Source organism: Lemur catta, chromosome 1 (genome assembly GCF_020740605.2).
Source record: "Lemur catta isolate mLemCat1 chromosome 1, mLemCat1.pri, whole genome shotgun sequence".
Lineage (NCBI taxonomy): Eukaryota > Metazoa > Chordata > Mammalia > Primates > Lemuridae > Lemur > Lemur catta.
Genome location: NC_059128.1, coordinates 125,066,734 through 125,088,707, shown reverse-complemented (window position 1 = coordinate 125,088,707; position 21,974 = coordinate 125,066,734). Strand labels below are relative to the sequence as shown.

The following is a 21,974-nucleotide window of genomic DNA, read 5'->3' as shown; positions in this document are numbered from 1 at the left end:
TCCAGGTTTGATGTTTTTTTTCACGGTACTGGAACCAGGCTGACCACACTCCGTCCAGAAATGTCCTCATCAGCCGACCAGTTCTCCATCTTCAAAGGTTCGGGTCCCCTCTCTGCCATCTCTGCAGGGATCCTCCTCTGAGCTCCTGGGGTCCCAGCCCTAACTGGGCAGCACCTGCTCCCCAGAGGAGAGTCCCTGCTGCACGGAGACTGTCTCGACTCTGAGGGGACAGTCTGGAAGCACAGTCTGGAAGTGGCCCCTGCCCAGAGGTGCAAGTCCCAGCTTCACGGGGCTCGTCCTCCAGCCTTCTGCATTTGGATAACCCCCTCTGGGACTTCGACTCTCAGGATAAAAGCTGCAGGTATGACTTCCGCATTATTAATACCTCAATGTCCCTTTCTTGCCTTTTCTTTCTTTAAATACCTGTAAGTAATCAGTGAGCTGGTTATGTTAGAGACGTTTTAGTTTTATAAAGTGGAATGGCCCACGTTGAAGCCTGTTTCTGAGAAGACCGGCTTATCCATGACCTGCGATGGGGGAGAATAGTGCTGATTCTCAGATGATTTTGGATTTGCCCAGCAAGCGCGTAGCATGGGGATCTGCTTCAATCCCACAGAAAAGTATTTCGTTCTCTCTGGTCATCGAGGTACAGCCCTTGAGACGTGCCTGCAGTGGCAGAGACCTAGCTAACCACCAAAGTCCACTGGCTTCAGTTATGGGTTTTAAAAAATTACTTACACCATTTAAAAATACTCCTTCTGCACTGCAGGTAATACACAGAGTCTCAACGTCGTGGGGTTTCACCACCACGTAACACATTTCCCCGCGAATCTGTCTCCAAGGTGGGGCTCTACATCCATTTGAAAATTCATAATCTGAAACCAATCATCAAAAAATCAGTGAGTTCCTTAACCTACAGGTTTGTAAAATGTGTTGGCTTCAACACAATAAATACTGTTGAAATTTGAAGTTCTCATTTTCTTAAACCTTCAATTCTAATGTAGTAGTCGGTGAAAGCATTTTGAAAATATAATTACGCAAATGGAAATAACATAAAATGAATCTGAGAAGATAGAAACCTGAGGTGTATTCGATAGATTCCAAGACTGTTTGTTCTCCTTTTCCTGAGAAACGTTGGAGTAGCTCTATATCCTTCTTAACAGGCACTGGATTTAAGCGTATTTCTCTGAAATAAATGTTTAAAACTTCAGTTTAAATGCTTTAAGACAGACTACAGAAAACACATGAACGTATTCCACTGTATCAGGGGAAATATCTTTTTTATAATTAAAATGCAGTTAATTTTAGCCATGTTATAATCTCATAACAGCACTGTTAAAACATCAAGGAATTAGTGATTATGTTTAATGTAACATTAAATATTTACTCCATTTCTTAATGATAATACTATAATACTAGAAAACACCAGGAAAATGAACAAGTTTTGCGTATACAAACTCTACCTGATATTTCCATTATAATTTAATAATTTATGTAATAATCTTAAGTCTTTGAAAATAATGAGGCCACTTGACATCTTCAGAATTGAATGAAACCCCACTAGAGGATTCTAGCAATGTCACCTGCAAATTTTAATGTTCAGAAGTACAATAAATAAATCCCAATAAAATTAAAATTTTATTCCAATAAAATGTAATGCTAAATCCATAGCAATAACTCCCATACTTTATTTTTCTTGTTTTTTCTAAAACTCTGAAAGCAACCTTTATAACTAATTTTTAAGGGTTTCCTTTTTTTTAAAGACTCACAGTGAAATATGCTTTAGAGAATGATTGAGCAGGTGCAAATCCAGTTGCTTAAGCAACATCGCAATCTTGATCTTAGTCTCAATTTCAGGATCATCATCTTTGGTAATTTTATCAAGAATATTTAATGCAGTTGCGTCTTCTTTCATTGTATTATATTCTGAGCCCAGGATTTTTGCTACAGGGTCTCTGTTAGCTAACAAAAAAAGCAAATAAATATTATCCTCTTGTCTTCTAGTACAACAAACATAAAGATTAACAAATCCTTCAAAGCTCACTCAAATGTGCTGCTTTCTCTGACCGACCCAGTTAGAATTCATCTCTGCTTCTGAGATTCCATTGTACTTAGGACCTTCCTTATAACTCACGGGATGCTCTACTTTGTATTATAATTCATCTATATATGTCATCTCCCTAACAGGACAAAGGCCAAGACATTCTTTCTTGCTTTTTTTATTGACTGTGGGGCATTGTTCAGAATATACATTCCATTAATATATTCAGAATTTATTCGAAGATAGAGAAATACAAATCACCTTAGAAGAATCATCACTAGCACTCTATGTGCACGTGTGTGTGTGTGTGTGTGTGTGTGTACCAGCACTCAATATTCATAAATGCTTTCTCTCCCAAGTAGCAAGCTTCCATCAGCCTACACATCGCTGCCAATCTTTCCCCACCTGTTCATGCTGCTCATGTTGTCAAAGCCATTTGATCTTAGAGTTGGAAAAACACATCTAACCACTTTTCACATCCATACATGCCAAAATTACAGTGAAAAACTTGAATACCAACTCATGATCAAGGCTGACATCGATGTGAAAGTTGAACCTAGGGATGCTGAAAACCGAATTTGGCAAATGCCAAAAAGCAATATAGTTGAAAATGCAGGAGAAAGGGAAGAAACCTTGTTTAGGATGGAGAACTCTGAGAAGACGAAAATCTGTGTGCACTGGGACAAGGAGAGGGAAAGGCCCACAGGACTAATTCAGAAAGCTCAACTTGGCTGGAATGAAGGGAAGAACAGTGATGGCATCAACTCCCCAGCAGGACACGGTGACACCACCAGAAAACAGCACAGTCTTAGGGCTGAGGACAGGACCACGCTGGGGGAGGGGACAGTAGGGAAAAGAAGACCAAGGAATCAGCTTGGTCTCAACTTATCAACCTTCTGGCTGTCATCTCATAAAGATTTATGAGACGACATGCTAGGCGACTTCTGGGGAGAGACAGGAACCTGACTGCCAAAATGCCACATGCCACGCAGCTCCCGCAGGAAGGGCAAAGTGCAGCCATGTCACATACATACAGTCTATGTTTTATGTCTGTCTACCAAGTTGAATTTAATGAACAATCATGTACCTATTAACTACCTTCTTGAATTCAGCTTTAGTCTTCGAGACTTCATCCCTTTTGCCTAATGAGGAACAATAGGCAAGGTATAAAAAAAAAAAGAAGGGGCTGCAGTCCTGAGGTTGGCATCTTTTTTTTTTTTTTTTCTTAAAGGACCATCTTCCCACCTCACACAGAAATGGGCAGAACTCAGGTACCTCATACCTGGGACCCACTGGTCACATAATTCCAAAAGAGCAAAACGCAGACAACACATCTTTACCAATAATTAGGTATTTCTCCCTAGAAGAAATATTTACAATGCAATTATAGCAGGCAACCAATCACATTCTTTTTTGCATGTTAGATGATGAGATGACAATGAGAACATCTTTAACGAAGAGGAAAAATATGTCCCGTAGAATTGAATGAATAGAACTGTTCACGAGAGGCTGAGAAAAAGGAAAGGGGAAACTATTAAGGGCCCTCTCTGCTAAAGGAAGAGCCTACATTCATTGGAAAGGAAACAGACTGTCATCCATCATGGCAGTATGCGGGGACAGGGTGGGTTCAGATGCTGGCCCGCGTAACCTGTCCTCTCTCCTGATATGGACCTAACAGGCGACAGTCCACTGGGAGCTTTCCAGAAGCTTAGAAGGTTCTCTTTAAACCCACATGCTAAAATTAGAAACCCAGAAAGCTGCTAATGGTAAAGTAGCAGGCGTTTCATTTTAAAGCAGAAATTTGATATATGCAGATCACTGCGGCCAAGGAAAATTAAATACATTTTCATGAAGTTGTACACATGACTTTTTAACCTTTTAGGCTGTAGAACGTTTTTGGTTTTTTTTTTTTTTCCAAGGGACTAAAACAAATGATTTCCTCCAAGACTGTTTCTGAAAGTTCCAGCCACAGGATGGAGTGTCAACGTCACCTTCGATACACGCTTGCGCTTCCGTCAGCTTTACATCTTTGGCCATAAATAAAAAGTGTGACAGCTGCCCAAAGCTCCTAATTTTAATTTGTGGTACAGAGAGAAATAGCAAAGGCTGTCCATTTTTATCAACTTCTTCTGATTTGGCTGTTGTTTCACTAAAAAATTAAAAAAAAAATTGAAAGCTTAATGTTACCTGGATGCCAGTAATAGTTAAATTTAAGACATTTAGACCAATTATTCCTATGTCTCATCATAAAACACAGAAAATATAAATTCCCCTGGTTAGAAGCTCATCTATTTTCCCACTTTCTTCCACACTCGGGCATCTAAATCCCCAAACTTAACAGCCACAATAGTGTTATAGGATAGAAAGGAAGGAAATTGGAAGCAATTTCTTGAATTCACAATTGAACTCAAAGAAGCACAGTTTTTGTTTTTATTTTTCTACCAACGTGTTGGTTTCTGACATCTTTTTAAAAACCACTGGTTCTGCAGAACCATTCATGTTTGAGGGATTTCTAATGTTATTTCATTTATAAAATTTTTACACCACAGTAATTAGCGGTTAGGAATTTTCTTGGCTGCACTGTGTTTATGAACCAAAAAAAGGCTATAAAAAAGCAACTAAAGGCAAACTAGATCCTTTCTGTGGGTTATTTTCCCCCTGTAAACTCCCTAATTTGGTTTACCTTAGGATAATAAGTAGTTTTCCTAAACAGGCTTTTCCTGATCAGAAATTATCATCTCCTAGATTTGTGTTTCTGTTCATTTTAACGATTTTTTTTTAGGTTGCATTTAAAAATATTAAGATGTTTTCATGGCAGTGTAATTTCTACAGATTCTATCACTTAGAACATTAACTAAACTGTCTAGGCTTCTTTAAAAAATTTTTTTAATTTCACCATATTACAGGGGTACAAATGTTTAGGTTACATATATTGCCTTTGCCCTGCCCGAGTCAGAGCTTCAAGTGTATCCATCCCTCAGACAGTGCACACTGCATCCATTAGGTGTGAATATACCCATCCGCTTCTCCCTCCTCCCACCTGCCTGACACCCAATGAATGTTAATACTATATGTACACTTAAGTGTTGGTCACTTAAGTCAGTTAATACCAATTTGATGATGAGTACATGTGGTGCTTGTGATACTTCATTCTTGTGATACTTCACTTAGTAGAATGGGCTCCAGCTCTATCCAGAATAATATAAGAGGTGCTAGATCACCATTGTTTTTGTGGCTGAGTAGAACTCCATGGTATACATATACCACATTTTATTAGTCCACCCATGTATTGACGGGCATTTGGGTTGTTTCCACATCTTTGCAATTGTGAATTGTGCTGCTATAAACATTCGAGTGCAGATGTCTTTTCTATAGAATGTCTTTTGTTTCTTTGGGTAGATGCCCAGTAATTGGATTGCTAGATCAAATGGTAGATCTACTTGTAGCTCTTTGAGGTATCTCCATATTACTTTCCACAGAGGTTGTACTAGTTTGCAGTCCCACCAGCAGTGTGTCAGTGTTCCCATCTCTCCACATCCACGCCAACATTTATTGTTTTGGAACTTTTTGATAAAGGCCTTTCTCACTGGAGGTAAGTGATATCTCATTGTGGTTTTCATTTGCATTTCCCTGATAAGTAGACATGTTGAGCATTTTTTCATGTTTCTTGGCCATTAGGTCTATCTTCTTTTGAAAAGTTTCTGTTCATGTCCTTTGCCCACTTTTTGATAGGGTTGTTTGATTTTTTCTTGCTGATTTTCCTGAGTTCTATGTAGATACTAGTTATCAGTCCTTTATCGAATGTGTAACATGCGAATATTTTCTCCCATTCTGTAGGTTGTCTGTTTGCTCTCGTGATAGTTTCCTTGGCTGTGCAGAAGCTTTATAATTTGATCAGGTCCCATTTATTTATTTTTGTTGTTGCTGTGATTGCCTTTGGGGTCTTCTTCATAAATTCTTTGCCTAGGTCAGTGGCTATAAGAGTTTTTCCAACATTTTCTTCTGGAATTCTTATAGTTTCATGCCTTAGGTTTAAGTCTGTTATCCACTGTGAGTTGATTTTTGTGAGAGGTGAAAGGTGCAAATCCTGTTTCAGTCTTCTACATGTGGCTATCCAGTTTTCCCAGAACTATTTATTGAATAAGGATTCTTTTCCCCAGTGTATGTTTTTGTCTGCTTTTATTTCACTAAGGAGGTAAAAGACCTCTACGGGGAGAACTATGAAACACTGAGGAAGGAAATAGCAGAGGTCGTAAACAGGTGGAAAACCGCACCATGCTCATGGGTCAGCAGAATCAACATTGTTAAAATGTCTATACTGCCCAAAGTGATCTACAGATTCAATGCAATCCCTATTGTTATACCAATATCATTTTTGTAGATCTAGAAAAAATAATTCTATGCTTCATATGGAACCAGAGAAGACTCTGTATAGCAAAAGCAATCTTAAGCAAAAAGAACAAATTGGGAGTCATCAGTCTACCAGACTTCAAGCAATACTGCAAGGCTATAGTAACTAAAACAGCATGGTACCGGCACAAGAACAGAGACACAGACCAATGAAACAGAACTGAGAACCCATCTATAAAACCATCCTCATGTAGCCAACAGTCTAGGTTTTTATTACATACTAACATCCTGATAAAACTGCCTACATCTTAAGACGTGATCTGACGTATTTTAAATTCCAATGCAGATAAATAGATGTGAAAGGTCACTAGTTCATCAGAATGAGTAAATCTGACAGACGTAGATTACTTACTACTGCCACTATGACATTAGAGTAGAAATGAGAGGATAGGGACTGTGGGAAGCTGAATAATGGTTTCCCAAAAATGTCCATGTGCTGATTCCCAAAAGCTATGAGTGTGTCGCCCTACGTGGCAAAAGGGACTTTGCAGAGGGATCAAGTTAAGGGTTGTGAGATGGGGAGGCAATTCTGGGTATCTGGGTGGCCAAACCTAATCACAAGGTCCTTGTGAGAGACAGGCAGGAGATCAGAGCCAGAGAAGGTGACGTGATGACGGAAGCAGTGGTCAGAGTGATGTGGCACCCTGAGCCATGGAACACAGGGGCCTCTAGAAGCTGCAAAAGGAAAGAACGAATTCCCCTTGAGCCTCCAGAAGGAACCCAGCCCTGCCAACACCTTCATGTTAGCCCTTCAGATTCATTCTAGACTTCTGACCTCCAGAACCAGAAGACACAGATTTGTGTTGTTTTACAACTTTAAGCTTGGGGTCATTTGTTACAGTAGTCCAGGAAACTAGTACAGGGGCTTCATCAGTCAGGTTCTGCTGGGTACAGATAGGCACAGCTCTGTCTCCAGGACGTGAAATAGGATTTGCATGTAGAAAGTGCTCAATAAATGCTTGTAGAATAAATGAATCAATAAAATATTTCCAGATTTGCCAGTGACATGCATTGTGTACAAAATGCAAATTTTCTCTAAGATTAAGCTTCTGGAATGATGTCCTTAGGACTGAAGAGATTTCTTGAAAGCTGGTACCTAAAGGTTACTCATTTAAAGGGCCGGTCACTTACGCTAAGTGGAAGATGACAGGGCTAAGTTATAGGCTGACTGAATGCCAAAAATACCAAGCTACTTAGCTTAAGAAAGCCAAACTCCTGGTGAGAAACTGGACGGTGCAGGTGACATTTTCCATTGCTCCTGCTAGTGGCAGCCTGTGACTTAACGGCGAAGTCGGAAATCAAACGCTGGTTCTACAGAGGACGCCGCAGAGCGGGTTTCGGTCTCTACGGTCATGCTCACACTTTCTAACTCCTGAAGAATGAGCTCTTGGAAAGCAAAACACCGTGCTCACTTTGTGAAGGTCAAAAACAATGTGCTGTCAATGAAATCCACTGTCCTGACAGAGAGACTTTTAAACTGGAATTGTGGAAGGGGGGCCAAAACCACTCAGTTTATACTATAAAGCAAGAAAGCAGGGAAATCTCTTTTCTTTAATCCCCAGTGTCTAGTTTAGTGTCTTATTACTCAGTAAATATATGTCCAAATAGTAACTATTTAGCAGTTTTCAGGGACAAAACAAATAAAGAGATAAATTTTGGTAACAAAATTTAGAGCCACTGATCCTACCGCTGAGACTTAGAAATTTTACGAAAATACAATAATTATTGTCGCATAAAATAGTGCAATTTTAAGGTCGAATGTAACCTTAAAGATCATGTAATTCAGCCTTTCGTGATATTGACAGAAGGGCCCCGAAAGGTATGAATTGGGCTTGAATTGTGCATTCCTGGGGGGAAGAGGGCTTTGCTCGGGTGATCTGACTTCCCATCCATGTAGAACTCCTGCCAGCATATAATTCTGTCCTGATACACACATCACTGAGATGCAGTGTGGTGAGATTCAAAACTATTAATAAAATACAGCAATATTACAGCATATGTGATTTAAAAAAACATACTGTATTTCTACCAGAGAAGTAAAGACAAGAACAGGTACTAACATTTTCACATCCAATTTATAAGTTTCTACCTTCTAAAGAATCAAAGTGCCTCAGTCTTACGTGTCACCAACAGATGGTATTACCACTGAGTGGTGTCATTTGTCCTTAGTGTACAGAGGATTTGGGCTTTATTCTGAGGTATGTTAGAAAGATGATTAATCTCATCCTGTCTGATAAGGGAACAAAAGCAATTGCAAATGGTAATAAAAGAAAGACCTATGATTTCCATGAAAATGAAAGTAGAGCTGTTTTCCCCCAAAAAATTGAATGTGGAGAGACAATGACAAATGTTATTGAAGGATGAATACATGGGGAGTGATTGTAAAAGAAAAGATAAATCAGGCAACATGTGAAAAGCACTGTGCCTATCTATTCAGTTAATAATCTGCACAAAAGGAGAGAGGATGGTTGGTGAAACAAAACCTTCTCAGTGTGTGTCCGCTTCAGTATCAGATGCTGATTAGCCTAATTTAGAAAAAGGCTGATCAAACTTTTGCTGACTGCTGCAGAGAGTGCATTTGGAGATGCGCAATATCAAACGAGAAGTAAGGCCACAAATATAAATATATTCCCAGCAATATCAGACTTTCCATGTAGACAAACTGACTTGTGTTGAAACAGTAGGCCTGAAAGAATGTAGAATATATACACAAGGAGAAACATCCACCTTTACCCCAAAAAAACCAAGGACATGCGTATTTGGTGGAAACACATTCGGACTCCAAGCTCAAATCCTTCATGACTTTGGCCTTCCCCATGGACACACGGACCCAAATCCTGTCTGGAAGGAGAGTAGCCTCCCTACTTTCAGAAAATGTATACGCAGCACACTAAGGTTTGGCAGCTAAGCCAGAAGAGTGCATGTGAACCACAGGGCTAATAATAACAAATTTTAATAATAAATTCTTCTGGCCAGGGGGTGTGTGTCTGGTTTACATCACTTGTTATGTTGCTAGAAGTAGCAAACACTGCGTATCTATGGGTTGCTGACTTCCTTTGATTTGGGGAACAGAACAAGGGGTTTGGTCAAGACCTGGATGTGAAAGCATTTGGTATTTCCCATTATTACCACAATCTCAGCCATATCCTTTGCCTCCTTCAAGGCACTCAGTACATGTCTGGTTCACATCAGCACCTTGCAAGCGAGGTTTCCTTCAAACACAACAGCAATGTCTCATCCCTTCCAATATCAAAGATATCATCAACCAAGGGCAGAAAGAAAAATGATGGATAGAAAAATTGGACCCCGGAAAAGGTGCATAGTAAACATGGTAGAAGCACAAAAATCAAGGGAGTTTTGTTTCAAAATATACACAGTGTCAAATATCAAAAGGTCGTGCTTAGGAGGGAACACTGCACATAAGGACTGCATGCAGAGATGTAAGAAGGGAAACAAAGCAAAAGGCAAGTGAACAAGAACAGAGAAAGAGAAACAGTGATGTATTTGAGGCATGTGCTACAGCCCATCTAACTAGGGGGTAGATGTGGTCATGTTTTGTCCTTGGAACACAAAATTAGTACAGAGGGGACCTACAGTGACAATCTTGATACTGTTTTCTGTCCTATGCTTTAAATCTATCTTGGTAAAAATGTAATTAATATGTTTTTAATTGGTTTTGCCTGTGAGTTCATCTTTCAAGGCTAGAAAAAAACACTGAACTTAGGTGGAAGCAACAAACAATGGGGTAGTATTAATAATCTGGAAATGACAAACACGTTGGGAGAAAGTGACCACTGGTACAGTTAGAAATCAAATACACCATTAAAAAATTTTTTTCAAAAACTTCAGAGAGAAGGCTGACCCAGGTAAGAAGCAAAGACGTCTTGAAATGAAGTTCAAGAATGGTTTTGCAGTTCTAAAAATGAAATGCTGATTTTATTCTCACAAATAATCCCCGAGGTAAACAAAAAAGAAGGCATCTATAGGAAGCTCTGGCTGGCCAGGGAACTATTTTTGATATGGTCAGACCTTAAAAGTTCCTATGTAAAACCAAAGAGGAGCAAGGTGGTAGTAAAAAGAATGCCTGAGGTACAAAGTAAATTGAGGTTAGATAAAATTATTTTTATATATATATTTGTTAATTTATTTATTATATAATTATAGTGTATAATTAAATATTATAATGTTATTTATAATTATTATATTCAATTATGTATGTATGATTTATGTAAACTTATATTTTTAGTGGTGTTCAAAAGACGTCAAATGATAGCCCACTGTTTGAGGTGAAGATAGAATTTTTTTTTTTTTTTAATCTAAGATTGGAAAGGTTCTCCTTGAGGACAGCACTAATTCTGAAGAAGTCTCTCTTTTTTTTTTTTTTTTTTTGAGACAGAGTCTCGCTCCATTGCCCTGGCTAGAGTGAGTGCCGTGGTGTCAGCCTAGCTCACAGCAACCTCAAACTCCTGGGCTTAAGCGATCCTACTGCCTCAGCCTCCTGAGTAGCTGGGACTACAGGCATGCGCCACCATGCCCGGCTAATTTTTTCTATGTATATTTTTAGTTGGCCAGATAATTTCTTTCTATTTTTAGTAGAGACAGGGTCTCACTCTTGCTCAGGCTGGTCTCGAACTCCTGACCTCGAGCAATCCTCCTGCCTCAGCCTTCCAGAGTGCTAGGATTATAGGCATGAGCCACCGTGCCCGGCCAGAAGTCTCTCTTTATATCAAACAAAATTCATCACTCTCCCCACAGCCACCCCAGCAATTGATCAGTATAAATACCAAAAGAGATTTTGTCTACATTAGAGGTCACAAAACCAATGACTCCTGGGGTGGAAGGGCCAGGTATAAAGTAGCAACGAATGTTGGCAGTGTAGTGACCTAGAGAATGTATCCCCTATCAAAAGAAATTTGAATTTAAATTTACAAATTCAATAGGTGCCGTGTTGGCCAACTGAAATATTCTCTGATTTTTTTTTGCCTCTGGCTTGCACTCCTTGCTTTAAGGAATTCTGAGATGCAGAGAGGTTAAGTGACTTGCCCCCAAACCTACAACCAATCAATCAAAATCTGTACGATTAAGATATTATTTAGATCATTAAATATGAATGTCTGATTTCGAATCAAAAGTTTGGTTTATTATATCACAAGAAGCAGTACTATTCATCAACGTATGCGCCTAACTATTGACACAGTTTTGCCATCTTAATGGTAGCTTGTTTATGTCAGCAGCAAAGAAGCCTGGGAGGCGGGTTTCCCTGAAACTGGGAATGGCATTTCCACAGCTTGTTGAGAATTGAATATTTTTCCTTGTAAGAAGTGGTCCAAAGCCTGGAAGAAGTGGTGGTCAGTTGGTGCAAGGTCTGGTGAATACGGTGGATGGCAGAGAGTTTTCAAGTCCACCCTCTGTAGTTTGAGCAGTGTTGTTTGTGAGACATGTGGTCTTGCAAGAGGATTGGCCTGTCTCTACTGACCAATCTCAGCTACTTAATTGCAAGCATCCTCATCATTTCATCCAATTGGTTGCAGTAGACATCCTCTGTAAGGGATCGACCAGGTTTCATGCAGCTGTAGTAGATAATAGCAGCACTGGACCACCAAACGGACACCATTAGCTTTTTCTTAATTAATATTCGGTTTTGGACTGTGTTTGGCACTTCCTCTTTATCCAACCATTGTGCAGAACTCTTGGGATTGTCAAAAAGAATCCATTTTCCATCACATCGCCTTTATGTCGTGACAGCAAAGAAAGGCAAGCTTCAAGACATTTCTCTTCTGATGCTCATTTAATTCATGTGGAATCCATCTATCCAGCTTCTTTGCCTTGCCCATTTGTTTCAAATGGTCCAATATTGTTGGAATAGTAACGTCCAACCTTGCTGTTAATTCATGTGTAGATTGAGATGGATTCGCTTCCACTACAGCTTTCAGCTCATCATTATCCACCTCGGTCTCAGGTCACCCATGTGGCTCATTTTCAAGATTAAAATTACCAGAATGGAACCTCTCAAACCATCAACGTGCTGTGCATTCATTAGCCACATCTTTCCCAAACGCTTCATTGATATTTCGAGCTGTCTGCACTGCATTGGTTCCACGACGGAACTCACATTAGAAAATAACACGAATTTTTGACTTACATGTTTTCACAGAAATTCCTCTAAAAAAAGGTAATCACAAGCCAAAATGTGCACTTAAAAGAATGAGGATGTACCTTCACAATAAACATAAAACAGGAGGTGTCAAAGTGAAATGTCAGAGATAGCAACTGTCAAACCTAGTACTTAAGGAACTTGGACGTTTCCTACTTAATAACCTAAACTGAATTTTAGCAGCAATTAACTGGCTTACCTGACAATGTAGCCTGATCCAAATGCTGAGAGATCCAAACTTGTATTCCATTCCAGTGGTTCTACAAAAACATACTTTGCCTCTTTGGGATGCTTGTAGATAAAACTCTCCACAAACATAATAATTTCTTTCAATATCGCTTCATTTAGAGGGGTGATTTCCAGGGTTCCAGTCCCAGAGCCGGCGGCAGTCCACTGCGCCGACTTCGTCAGAGCCTCGCCCATGGGTCCGTCACTGCCCGGATCCGAGCTCTGCACTTGCTGCAGAGCAGAAAGACAAAGAGACAATGGCATCTACCTTTCCTCTGGAAGGTTTTTCATTTTCGAGATTTTAAACGAGTACTCCTCACCCCACATTCTGTTTATTAATCTTAAAAGATAGATTTTTAAAAATTACCTAATTGCTCTTCAGTTTGATTAGGTAGTTAACCAGCACTAGGTAAACCTGAGACTAGTATTTAAGGATTTTCCAATATCTGCCTGCCCTAAAGTTAATAAATTCTTTCTAATTTCCTGGGGCCTAAATGAGAGAATTCAAACAGCTGGGCATAACCTGCAAACAGAAAACTCTAAGAATAGAAAAAATAATTTGGAGGAGGTTGGTATTCAGGGCTTTGGTTCACAGATACGCTGGGGCCTGGAGGTTTAAAGTCGAAACACTCATTGGTGCTGGGCCACACATCCCTTAGAATTATGTGATTAAATGGAATTCTGTTATCCTGACTTTCTTACAGTCATAATGTCTGCATCCATGCAATGAAGACAGACAAACATGACCCTGAGAGCCTTATGAGTTCCCTAGGTGCCTTCTGAGTTAAAAACAAATAGAATAAGAATATTACTGTGAAATATAATTTTAATTTTTTCTGAAAATTGGTACATGACACATTGATCCTATTACCAAAATATCTGAGCAATCCAAATACTGTATTCTCTGCCCAGAATAATATTTAATCGTAATTCACAACTTTCTTAAAGGTAAATTTGAGAGATGTAAAGGGAGAATCTTTCTGTTAATAGCTTGTTTATCTAAATGCATTACCAGAAGAGTCCAGCAGTAAAATTGTAAACACAACTTCAAATGAAACAAATTTCACTTTGGCTAAATAGAAATTAGTCTCTAAAAGCATATCTTTTACAAGAGATAACATAATCTGTAACATTAAACAAGAGCCAAGTTAGAAAACAAGTTCTGACATTAATTCATACTGAACATTTAAGGCTTCTTTTTTTAGATAATCTATACTTGTTTTCTCATTTGTAATAACAATGATCATTAAAACTTTTCTTCCAGAATATTAGAAGAATGGGTATAAAGTTAAAAATGGAGTATAATTAGCTTTTTTCTCCCATAATTATTACAAAGGCTCAGAAATACAAAGGCAGAAATGACTTAAAGATTTTACTTTCTGTGCTGTATTAAATCTTGAAATCCAATCACAGGGACATCTAGGTCACTGAGAAGCAGTACAGAAATACTATAGAGACATCTAGTTATCAAGATGATAAGAAGGGAATATTACTGGCATTTAGTGATGAAGGCCAAGGATGTAGGATGTCCTGTGCAGGACAGCACCCCAGAAGAAAGAATTCCGCTGTAACCTCCAAGAATCTGGTAAGTTTAAAAAAAACTTCAGATAAATAATACTTGGGCCTAGAATTTTTCTCCACTTTGCAAAAATCAATATTAAAGTATTTTTTCACAGTTTTAATATACACTGAATTTTTCCAGGATTGTAACTATCATATAAACGAAAAAGAAGGTTGTATATATTTTGTTTTACCTGAATCTTTACCAAGAGCTCAGCATTTTGGAAAATTACACCATTAATAGCAATATTATTCACAAAATTTAAGTTATATCAGCCTGCATTTGGAGGCTGTAAGTCTACGTAAGACTGGACATCAGACCACTTCCATGTATATTCTGGTGTAGTGGTACCCGAGCATTTACCCGCTGATATTTTATTACAATTATTTTCCTTTTAATTTTCCTTCATTTTACTGTTAGAACACTATTGATATTTTAAAACTATATTAAATATGTAGGATTATTATCTATGATCTTGATTTCAAAATAGTAAAGTGGCATCATAAGGTATTTGTTATAAAAACAACATACTGGATCAGATAAGGTTGAGAACAACTGATCAAGATATATATAAAAGCGCTGGTGAAATAAAATGTATAAGTTAGTGCACAAATTTGTTCTGTGCATTTTAGTATTCCACCATTTTGTTTCTATTGCTAATTGATGAAAAACGCTTTAGATTCGAACCTGTAAGCATGCACTGATGTGTATGTGTGACACTCTTGAGTTTCCGAATATTTTGAGAATACGTGTTAATTAAGAGTAAGCACAAATATTAACAGCCTTATCTTATGCAGAAAGGCTTGGGTGGATAGTTCTGCCTGTCTTTAATCTTAAGTATAACATTTGTGTTGGTGATCTTATACAGTGTATGCATCATTCCCTTCTTGCACCATTTTTAAAGAAAAAACGTGAAATTAACATAGATTACATAAGATTGTGGCAGCCAACAAACCATATAGTAACTTCTTAAAAGACTCTTAAAATGGAGCTAAGAAATGCAAGTTCTTATTTTCATTATAATAAATCTTTACAGAATTGTAAGTGTAAAGTACATTTGAATCTATTCAAGTTATTTTTCTGAATCTAGTGACGCAGGAGCCACAGGAACGGACAGGTTTTATTCAAGAAGGTTGGATAGCAGAAGGCTAACTCAGAAAACCTCAGGGAGCCCAAGACAGCGTGGAAGGCAAGTACAGTATTATTTTGGCCCAACAACCATGGTTACAATGAATCCATGTAAATACACAGTACATACCTTTAAATTAAGGAAAAGTTTAAAGATAAAAGGAAAAAAGTTTTTGTGTACGTGTTTGTTTCCATAAACTGGGTATCACTCAGCGCTCCTTTTCTCTACCGAGCCGATTAGATACAATAGAATTTGATTTTCTTTTTAAGGGTCAGTTTCAAGCTTCCAGCGTCCTTAATAAACTGAAACCCACTCGGGAGCAGTTTCTGCAACACGTGAGCAGAAGCAGAACCGAATCCCTGGGAGGCTGTGGCAATGCGGGCGGCCACCCGAGACCCGTGGACGGGAGGGGCCACTACTGTGACATCCACCCGAGTCCCGCACACGCGCACTCTGACAGTGGCTTATCCAGGATGACCCACAGGGGGTTAGACTTTCGGAACTAGCACGAACAGGGCCCTGAGTGAAACCAGAGCCAAACCCCGGGTGAAGACGCGATGAGGCACCGTCAGACAGGTTGAGGGGGAGGCCTGTGAGCTGGGCAGAGGGGCGTCAGGGGACAGGTGGCAAGGGGCGGCCGAGGCCGAGGTGAGAGCAGGAGCTCAGCTGCGAGGGCGGCGGGGACCCAGAACCCGAGGGGCAGAGCGGGGGAAGCGGCGGGAGAAGTGGATTCGGCGGAACCGGATCCGGGGGGAGACGGGGCTGGAGCTGGTGGGGAGGAGACGCGGGGGCGCAGGAGCGGGAGGTCCCCGGGGTCTCCGCGCTGAGGAAGGGGCTGGATGGGGGATCTCAGCGCCCAGGAGACGACTACTGGGCGAGAGAGGCCTGCCAGCGGCCCGGGTCTTGGACACCGCGGACGCCTGCAAAGCCCGCAGCACCGCACTCACCTGCGGCTCCCGCTCCGCCCGCGCCGCCTGTTGCTAGGACGCGGGTCAACACGGCCCTGCGCGCGGCCCCGCCGTCCCCGCCGTCCCCGCCCCCCGCCGTCCCCGCCGTCCCCCGCCCCCGGCCGTCCCCCGCCGTCCCCGTCCCCCGCCGTCCCCGTCCCCGGCCTTCCCCGCCGTCCCCCGCCGTCCCCACCGTCCCCCGCCGTTCCCGGCCGTCCCCCGCCGTCCCCCGCCCCCCGCCGTCCCCGCTTCCCCAGGCTCCTGCCGAGCCGCTGCCCGAGTCCCCGCGCCACTGCGCTCTGTGCACGCTCGGGGCCGCCCGCAACCTGCTGCTTCCCGCACGTCCCCCACAACCCCCGGAGACACTTCCATTCAGCCCCCTCCCTGCAGGACGCGAGTGTGCGCCCCGCATGTTTTACCCTCATCGCCTAATTAAGGTCGTGAGCGGTTCCAGGGGCTCAGCAGCAACGTAAAATAGAACAGAGAGCAAAGGGTGTTCGTTAGGAACACCGTTTTTGCATTTCTCCACGGGGTTCCAGCAAGTGTATTCTATTTCCCTTAAATCTGTGAGTGCCCCCGAACTAGCACAGGGCCTTCTCAGAGGATATTTGCGGCTTACTTGTTTCTCTCCAAAAAGTCACCATGGTAGAATATACTCTGATACTCACTGGGAAAGCAGAACTTTCCCTCAATAAGGCAGAGAATTGGAATGAGATGAAAACGTGTCCCCCCCCCATCTCTTGTACCTGAAGACGGCCTTGACCTCACCCGTAGACCCTCTACCAGCAGGAGTCCAACCCCTCAAACCAGTGGGGGTTGAGGAAGTGGGGAAAAGGCAATATTGGGGAAAAGGAAGAGAAAGCACAGTGCACCATCTCCAAGGGCAGAGTGCTTAGGGACCAGCGCGGGATGATTGAGGGTTGTAGGGGGTTCAGGAACTAAAACTGGATCCTTTCCCTGGTGCCAAAGAGACAGCTGTGTAATGGTGTTGGGGTATTACATGTCAAGGCATTGTGCTGCCCTAGCTCAAAAGCAGAGTCTTTCTGCAGACATGTAGAGATAATTTATCCTTTGTTTTGTTTTTGGGTTCTCTTCGTCTCTTTTTGAAAGTATAGAAGTCGTTAGGAATGGAATAGATTCACCTCTATCTTCAGAGAACCTAGATTTGCAAGCTATCAGAAAGGGGTCTCTGTCAATAGCTATATTGGGGAGCTCTTTAAAAAAATAGATGGGCTAGATGTGGTGACTCACACCTGTAATCCCAGCACTTTGGGAGGCTGAGCTGGCAGCCAGAAGTTTGAGACCAGCCTGGACAACATAGCGAGACCCCATTGCTACTAAAACATTTTTAAAATAGCAGAGTGTGGTGGCAGGCACCTGTAGTCCCAGCTACTCCAGAAGCTAGGTGGGAGGATCATTTGAGCCCAGGAGTTCAAGGCTGCTGTGAGCTATGATCACACCACTATGCTCCAGCCTTGGTGACAGGGCAAGACCCTGTCTCAAAAAAAGAAAAAAATGGATGGATTACACTCTGAGACAAGGACAGCGAGCGTCATGCCCATGGGCTGATGCAGGTCACAAACTGGCGAGGAGCAGAGTCGACCCTTGCCAAGTGGCAGAATCTACTGTTGCTTAATCTGATGGCAAAATTTGAATTTACTTTACGTGAGATTTTCCAAGGAAAAAGTATGGAGTAATATTTGAATTTGAAGACGTCCCAGCTGCCTGTGTGCAATTTTTCCTCGCCATGACGCAACACTAACTTGGCCACCCGTCAGCTCTCGGCTTCAGTGACTGCTCCTCAGAGAGGCCTTCCCTGCCCACCTGAGGAAGCCCCCGAGTCACTCCCTGAAGCACGTATGACGTGTCTGTGTCTTATCATCTGTCTTCTACCACTACGGGGTAAGCTCCATGAAAATAAGGCCTGTTTCTGTCTCTTCAAGTCTGGATCCCTAAGATCTCCAGGGGTGACTGACACATGGAAGGAACAAAATTCATGACTCACCTAGTCAAAGACAGCTTGTCCCTGACGCTCTGTGTTGAACCAGGCACCAGAAAGGCGAGGCCTATGCTTTCTTGGACAAGGTCCACAGAACCAGTTTGAGGATTCTAAGTGGCTGGTTCTCCCTGTGTAACTGTCTCTGTGCAAATCTCCCCTTTCTATAAGGACACCAGTCACCTTGGATCAGGGCCCACCCTAGGACCTCATTTTAACTTGACTACTTCTGTAAAGACCCCATCCCCAGTAAGGTCCCACTCTGACATACTGGGGATTAGGACTTCAACATATATATTGGAGCGGACACAACGTCACACATAGCATTCTGTGAGCAGCTGGCCAGCAGGTTTCAAGGGCCCATTCGTGTGTCTTAGAGCAGGGCCAGATGCCAAGGCAGCCAACAGAAGCATGTAGAGCCCATTACCAGGGAGCACGCAACAGGCAAGGTTGGTTTGAGAGTCCAGTACCTCAATCAGGGAAGGACTGAGACAGATGAGACCTCCTGAGGCTCGCAGGGAAGGACAGTCCTTTATATGGTACAATAATGGAGTTAAGTCTCATTATAGGGAGGATCACCTCTCAGTGGAATTTTTCAAACGTTTTCAACAGGAATTCTGATTAGAGGAAATTGCATGAAGTCTTATGAATTTCTGAAGACCAAATTCACCAGATCCTATCTTCTCTTGCAGATAAAGACACGATCATAGAAGTCCAACTTCACCTGCCTTCCTCTGCCCGAGGTGTAGACCAGTGAAATGGCCCTTTCTCCTTAGATTCTCACCTACTAGACATTGATTTACTCAATAAATGCTTTCTGGATACTGATATGGGCCAAGCTCTGTTGGCAGAGCCAGGCTGTCCAATTCAGGTTCTGGGAGTGTGGCTGGGAAGGAGTCCACTAAATTCTAGTAAGAATTTTTGGAACAGAGGGGCAGCCAGCAGCATGGAGCACAGGCAGCAAAGGAGAGAGAGGAGAGGGCAGGTAGGTGGGTAGGATTGCATGAGGTAGGGCCCTTCAGCCGGGATGAAGACTAAAATATTAGTTGGAGAAAAAATGAAAGTTATTGGAAGATTTTAAGCAGAGAGTGACGTGCTCTGATTTCTGTTCTTAGAAAGCCCTTCTGGTTATACTGCGGAAGTAAACTATAGAGACGCAGGAGTAGAAAGAAAGAGACTATTAATAAGGCACCTTGGCTTAGGCTCCCCAGGACATAGACTCCCAGGTAGAGGAAAGCACGTGAAGACTGTATTGAGGAGTGCCCTCCCAGGGTGAAAGCCACAGGATTAGACAGAGAGAGCGGTCACAACCATCCCACGGAGAGCCCTGGACTGGGGTGGCTCCAGAGATTTCCCATATTGAGGCAAGTGGCTGGGATTTAGATCCCTACCTCAACTCAGCAGCCAGTCCCAGGATGCCAGCTGTCCCCAGAAGAGGGCGTGACCCCAGCCTGTAGGTTGAGGGCCGTCAGCGGCTCGCACTCCCCAGCAGCTGCGGGCAGGGGTGCTCGAGTCCTGCAGAGGCAGGGCGGGCGGAGCATCCGGACAGTCGCACAGCTCGGATGCACTGGCCTCGGGCAGCACATCTGGGAGCAGCTCCTCCAGGATTCTGTGGGCATCTTTGCCTGGGAAACTTGCAAGAGAAAAATAAGAGACACAACTGCAACCCCTGGCTCTGCAGCTGCGTTCACAGCCAAAACTAATACCAGCATCTCCCTCCTCTTCTCACGTGTCACTCGCACCTTTGCTGATCTGGGTGGCTTCCCTGGCGGGGTGGCCCTGGGCATCACTTCTGATGTGTCTGAACCTCTGGTATCATCTGCTTCTCAAGTGGTGGCTACTCTCTGTTCCTTTACCAGGAAAGTCAGGCGAGGCAGTGCTAAGCAACTCACAGGTGGCTCCTGGGTTCCGCACCCCACTGCATAATTGCAGCCCTTCCTCCTCCCCATGCTCTGGGTCAATTTCTTCTACTGGGATAGTGACTCCTTTGTTTGTCTGTTTGTGTCCTGCGTAAGGAGCCCAAAGTTACAGAGTAACAGCCGTGACAAAGTTCTATATCCCTTGGTGGAACATTCCTCCTCTAGGAGCCAGGACCTCTAAATGGGCAGAGTCCAGATTCACAGTGTTAGGAGGCACAGATCCCCCCAAACGATGGCTGAGCATGGCTGCATCTTGGTTCAGAACCCCTGTACTTTCCCCTTAGGTGCCTCACCCCTATGTAATGGCTGTTGATTGAGGGCACACCCTGCAGCCTGGAGGATGAGGGTCTCAGCTCCAAAGCTGGCACTTCAGCCACACCTTCAAAGTCCCCATGGCTCTATTAGGACAGTGGCCAATAGTAGAAACTAGCTACTTAGGAGATTACAAGTGCCCCTTCTCTGAAAGCACTGAGACGGATGACCATCTATAGAAGAGATGGAGGAGGAGGTGGCGGCTACACATGGGCCCACCAACCTGAGTTCCCTCTTGCCGGTGTTCACCTACCTAATGCCACTGTTGGTGTCCAACCTGCCAACAGCAGAGACCGACACCAGACCTTTAATATGGCACCACCCCTGGTGAGACCAACCAGTCCCTGGTAGCAGGTCAATTACATCCCATCCTTTCCACCTTGAAGGTGGCAAAACGATTCCCCCTCACTAGGACTGGTGTATACTCCTGATGCAGGGTCGCCGCCTCTGCCCCCACCGCCATCAAAATGCCTGACTCACCCTGGTGTCCCACGCAACACTGATGCCTCAGAACGAGAGACTTGTTTTATTTTATTTATTATTTATGGTTTTTTTTTTTTTTTGTGACAGGGTCTTGCTCTGTCACCCAGGCTAGAGTGCAGGCCCAGTTATAGCTCACTGTAACCTCAAACTCCTGGGCTCATGTGACCCTCCCACCTCAGCCTCCCCTGTAGCTGGAACTACAGGCATGTGCCGCATGCCTGGCTAGTTTTTTAATTTTTTTGTAGAGTTAGGGTCTCACTATGTTGCTCAGGCTGGTCTTGAACTCCTGGCTTCAAGTGATCCTCCCACCTTGGCCTCCCAAAGTTGTGGGATTACAGGCATGAGCCACCGCACCTGGCCCAAGAGACTCATTTTAGAGCAGTTAAGGTGCAAATATAGGCTCATGAGTATGAGAGCCACCAGTCTTACCTTGGACCATATATACCACCCAGAGGCAGCCATCCTCACAGGACAGCGGAATGACCTGTTGAAGGCTCAGGTAAGGTGCCAGGATGGCGCAGCACCTTTCAGGGTTGGGTCTCCATCCTCCAAGATGTGTATGTTCAGAATTAACAGTGGATATTTGATGCGTAGTGCTGTTTTCCTTATTAGCGAGAATTCATAGGTGTGCAAAACAAAGAGTAAACCTTCTCGCCATAACTCCCAGGGACCTACTTGTGGAATTCGGGCTTCCTCTCCCCACAACCCTGGGCTCTGCCAGACTGAGGCCCTCCTTGCTATGGGGAGACTCCTTCCATCGGGAAATACAGTAAGGGTTCTGTTAACCTTGAAGC

At 42.8% G+C, this 21,974-nt stretch overlaps 1 protein-coding gene across 1 annotated transcript in view; it reads right to left on the bottom strand.

Moving 5' to 3' along the window:
• The window catches only part of ODAD2 (outer dynein arm docking complex subunit 2), a 137,769-nt gene extending 124,707 nt beyond the window's left edge, over nucleotides 1-13,062 (bottom strand). The window contains exons 1-5 of the mRNA XM_045533179.1: nucleotides 12,805-13,062; nucleotides 4,033-4,190; nucleotides 1,770-1,962; nucleotides 1,080-1,186; nucleotides 739-875 (exon numbers count right to left, since the gene is read on the bottom strand). Coding sequence (XP_045389135.1) covers nucleotides 739-875; nucleotides 1,080-1,186; nucleotides 1,770-1,962; nucleotides 4,033-4,190; nucleotides 12,805-13,028 — 819 coding nt within the window. The 5' untranslated portion in view covers nucleotides 13,029-13,062. The remainder of the gene's footprint in view (nucleotides 1-738; nucleotides 876-1,079; nucleotides 1,187-1,769; nucleotides 1,963-4,032; nucleotides 4,191-12,804) is intronic.
• Nucleotides 13,063-21,974: the final 8,912 nt, after the last annotated feature.